The 3,953-nt window shown below is 34.5% G+C and overlaps 1 protein-coding gene across 1 annotated transcript in view; it reads left to right on the plus strand.

Moving 5' to 3' along the window:
* LOC106876564 (high affinity cAMP-specific and IBMX-insensitive 3',5'-cyclic phosphodiesterase 8B) overlaps positions 1 to 3,953 on the plus strand; it is a 288,850-nt gene that overhangs the window by 277,704 nt on the left and 7,193 nt on the right. The window contains exon 18 of the mRNA XM_014925160.2: positions 2,926 to 3,102. Coding sequence (XP_014780646.1) covers positions 2,926 to 3,102 — 177 coding nt within the window. The remainder of the gene's footprint in view (positions 1 to 2,925; positions 3,103 to 3,953) is intronic.

Here is a 3,953-nt window from a genome sequence, read left to right on the forward strand (position 1 = left end):
CAGGAATGAAATTTGCTTCAGGGTTGCAAATTCAGGTCCAAAAAGTTTTTGGAAACCAGGTCGATTTTTCAATCTTAATATCGAAACAGACACAGGTATAATAATAATCATTATTATTATTATTATTATTATTATTATTATTATTATTATTATTATATTTGTGCATCCATCAAATCTAATAAATCCAATAACGGAAGATTAATGTTTCAAATCAGTCCAAAAAATGTTCCTATGCTCGTTTGTTTTGGCAATTAAGTTTTGCAGGAGGACGTTCAAAGCGTTTTCATTGCTCACACACACACACACACACATCCAAATTTTACAGGGTGCGCTTGCATCCTCTGCACCTCTTGTTCCTGAGCCTATGCACCCATCCCCCCACCCACACACAATATAAACATTACCTACTTGTTGTTGTTGTTGTTGAGGTTGTTTTGTTACTGTCGCTGTTCATAACTATTGTTGTTGTTGTTGTTGTTGTTATATTTTTGTTGTCACTATTGTTGTTGCTGTCCTTATTTTTGTGCTGTTCTTGTTCTTGTTATTGTTGTCGAGTCTGTTGTTGTTGTTGTCACTCTTGTTGTAGTTGTCATTATATTCTTCCATGTCTTTTTCTCAACTTAGGGTCATCTAGTCATGAGTATAAAGAGGAATTCTGTAAGGAAGTAGGTGTGCACCAAGGCTCAGCCCTCACCCTCCGTTTGTTCCATGAAGTCCTGCAAGCCATATACAGACGAGTTTACCCCTTTAACTGTGGAATTAAATTTCATGATTATCCTTGCAATGATGTTAAATATCTACCAAAAATTAGAATTAGTATTTTCTGCAAGTCACATTTACGTCTTTATTGCCCACAGGGGGCTAAACATAGAGGGGAAAAACAAGAACAGACAAAGAAATTAAGTTGATTACATCGACCCCAAAGCATAACTGGTACTTATTTAATCGACTCTGAAGGATGAAAAGCAAAGTCAACCATGGCAGAATTTGAACTCAGAACGTAACGGCAGACGAAATACTGCTGAACATTTTGCCCAGCATGCTAACCACTCTGCCAGCTCCCCACCTTTCTGCAAGTCACATTGCCTCAAGAAACCTGATATATTTGAACAAAAGATAGATTGATATATAAAACTGCTCTTCTTCTTCTTCTTCTTCTTCTTCTTCTTCTTATTATTATTATTATTATTATTATTATTATTATTATTATTACTCTCTCGCAGTTGTTGGAAAATTTAGCAAAAAATTCATTGGTTTGAACAAAAAAGAGAGGGTAAAAAAATACAAAATATGGATTGGGATCTGTTTCCAAGAAATTCCCTAGAATCTAGGAGGGTTTCTGTTCTTTCCTTTTTGTGGGGGCGGGGGCATTATTATTTTGTTTAATAGTGGTGGTGTCCTGAGAGTTCTGGGAAATTGAGAAATTTTTCTCGTATAATATTGTCCATGTCCTTGTAGTTTCATCTGTCCCCAGATTATGGGACCACATTACTGACATTCAGTTAACAAGCAAATGTAACTAGCTCCTATGTCTAATGTCAACATACTGTTTGGAGATTTACGTCTTAAACCAGAAATTCTCAGACCAAACAACCAGATATACTTTGTCTAGTAATGAGGCATTTAAGAGTTCATTTGCTTAACTATTTTCAATATGTCTGATGAAATTAAAAATAATTAACCCTAATTTTAAATTAATCAATCAAGACGTCAATTAAAGCAGTTAAACAGAAGTAATCACTGTAGCAATTGTCCAGCAATTGAATAGACACGATCTACTCATATATTATCTCTTAATCCATACATGTTTCTATTCATTACTTCACACATCTATCTTCTCCAGAAAACCATGCAAATTTTGTGTGTAGCAGAAGTTCACAGACGACAAATCATCGCTACAGTCGTTCTCCACTTATATGATATATTATCTAGCAAAATCTGCCTTCTCTGTCAGCTATCATTTAATTATCTGACGAAACAACTAAGGTGCCACAACGATATGTCATTCTAAACAAACATGAATCAATCTTTACTTAAGTGCTGCAGGGGTTAAATGCAGACAAAATTTTGCACATTATTCTGTTAAAGTATTTTATACGATTTGGTTTATATTGGAAACTTTCTTTTTGCAGCAATTATGGTCCCTAACACACTGCAACCGAATGTATTGGTTTTTTTCCCTTTGGGTTATTTTCTTTCAAGATCTTTGTTTAGCTCTGCTTCATAATGTGATTTAATGGTTAAGGTGAAGTTGTAGATAATGAGGGCTGATATCTGAGAAAAGATCAATGTGACAGCAACTGCCGATATACGACATAAATGGATCATTGATAATTTCATTGAACTGTGAGCGATGTCACAGTGAACTGTTGCAGCAGTGAGGTCTGCTCGTACCACATGCCGCCCACACTACATGCCAACACCACATGTCTATATTATATACCTATACTATATGACAAAATCACATGTCTACACTGCATGTGTGCACAACATGTATACACAATACACCTATGCTACATGTATGCTATATATATGTCTATACTACATGACAATGCTACATGACCATACCACATGTCCACACTAGACGTTTTCATGACATCACTACATTACATATCCATGCTACATGTTTCCACTACATGCTCACACTTCATGTCTACACTACATGTCTTCACTGCATTTCCACTTAATATAAGTGCTTTTTCTCTTCATGTTTTATTATCTTTCATTTATTTTATATTTTTTTAATGTTTATTTAATCAAATTATTTTCTCTCACCATGGAGTTGCTCCATTTTGACTTTGTGTCAGGATTTTGCTTCAGACAAAACATGGTATGATTCTTGATTTTATGAAAATGTTTTAATGAAGATACAATTTAATTCTAACTTGCACTCATGTGACAATCTTAATTTTCTCCCCCTTTCAGAGTGACCAAAGCAGTATGGACAGTATGAGCGACATTGTGGCTCACCTCTCAACAGACGAGAGTCGAATTCTGATTAAAAGAATGCTTATGAAGTGTGCGGATATCTCAAACCCATGCCGACCTCTCGATCTTTGCATCATTTGGGCAAAACGAATTGCTGAAGAATATTTTGATCAGGTTTGATTTCGTTACCTAATTAATATTTCTCATTAATTTCTTTCTTGTTTGAGTTGGGTTTTCTTTGTTTCATTTTGTTCTAATTTTTTTTTTTTTTTTTTTTGCATATAGCAAACTTTCAGAATGTTTTCTGTGAGGATGTTTGTGTTTCAATAAGATTATCAATGATAATAATAATAAGAAGAAGAAGAATAAGAATAATAATGGTTTCAAATTTTGCCACAAGGGCAGCCATTTTGGAGGAAGCATACCAGTTGATTCCATCGATCCCAGTGTTCAACTGGTATTTGTTTTATCAACACCAAAAGGATGAAAAGCAAAGTATACCTCGGCAGAATTTGAACTCAGAACATAAGGACAAACAAAAAGCTGCTCAGCATTTTGCCTGGCTTGCTCACGATTTTACCAGCTCGCTGCCTTAATAATGATAATTACAATAATTGCTATAATTCTGTCAAGTTTTAGGGGAGAGGGGTTAACTGATTACACCCACCCCTATACTTGATGGGTACTTATTTTATCAACACTGAAAGGAGAAAAGGCAAAGATGACTTTGGCAGGGATTGAACTCACGATATAAGATCCAGAAGAAATGCTGCTAAACAATCTATATATATATATATATATATATATACATATTAATCAAAGTGTACTGTATTGTATATCCATTATGGCCAATCTTAGCAATTGGTTTCGTACTGGATATTAATCTGATGTTAGATAATAGCAGAGTAGCAGAGTTAAGTAATACCATGTACTTGTTAGACCTGGCAGATGTAGAAAAGAACTCTCTCTCAATCTCTCTCTCTCTCTCTCCCTATATATATATATATATATATATATATATATAT

The sequence above is a fragment of the Octopus bimaculoides genome, chromosome 10 (genome assembly GCF_001194135.2).
Source record: "Octopus bimaculoides isolate UCB-OBI-ISO-001 chromosome 10, ASM119413v2, whole genome shotgun sequence".
NCBI classification, from domain to species: Eukaryota; Metazoa; Mollusca; class Cephalopoda; order Octopoda; family Octopodidae; genus Octopus; species Octopus bimaculoides.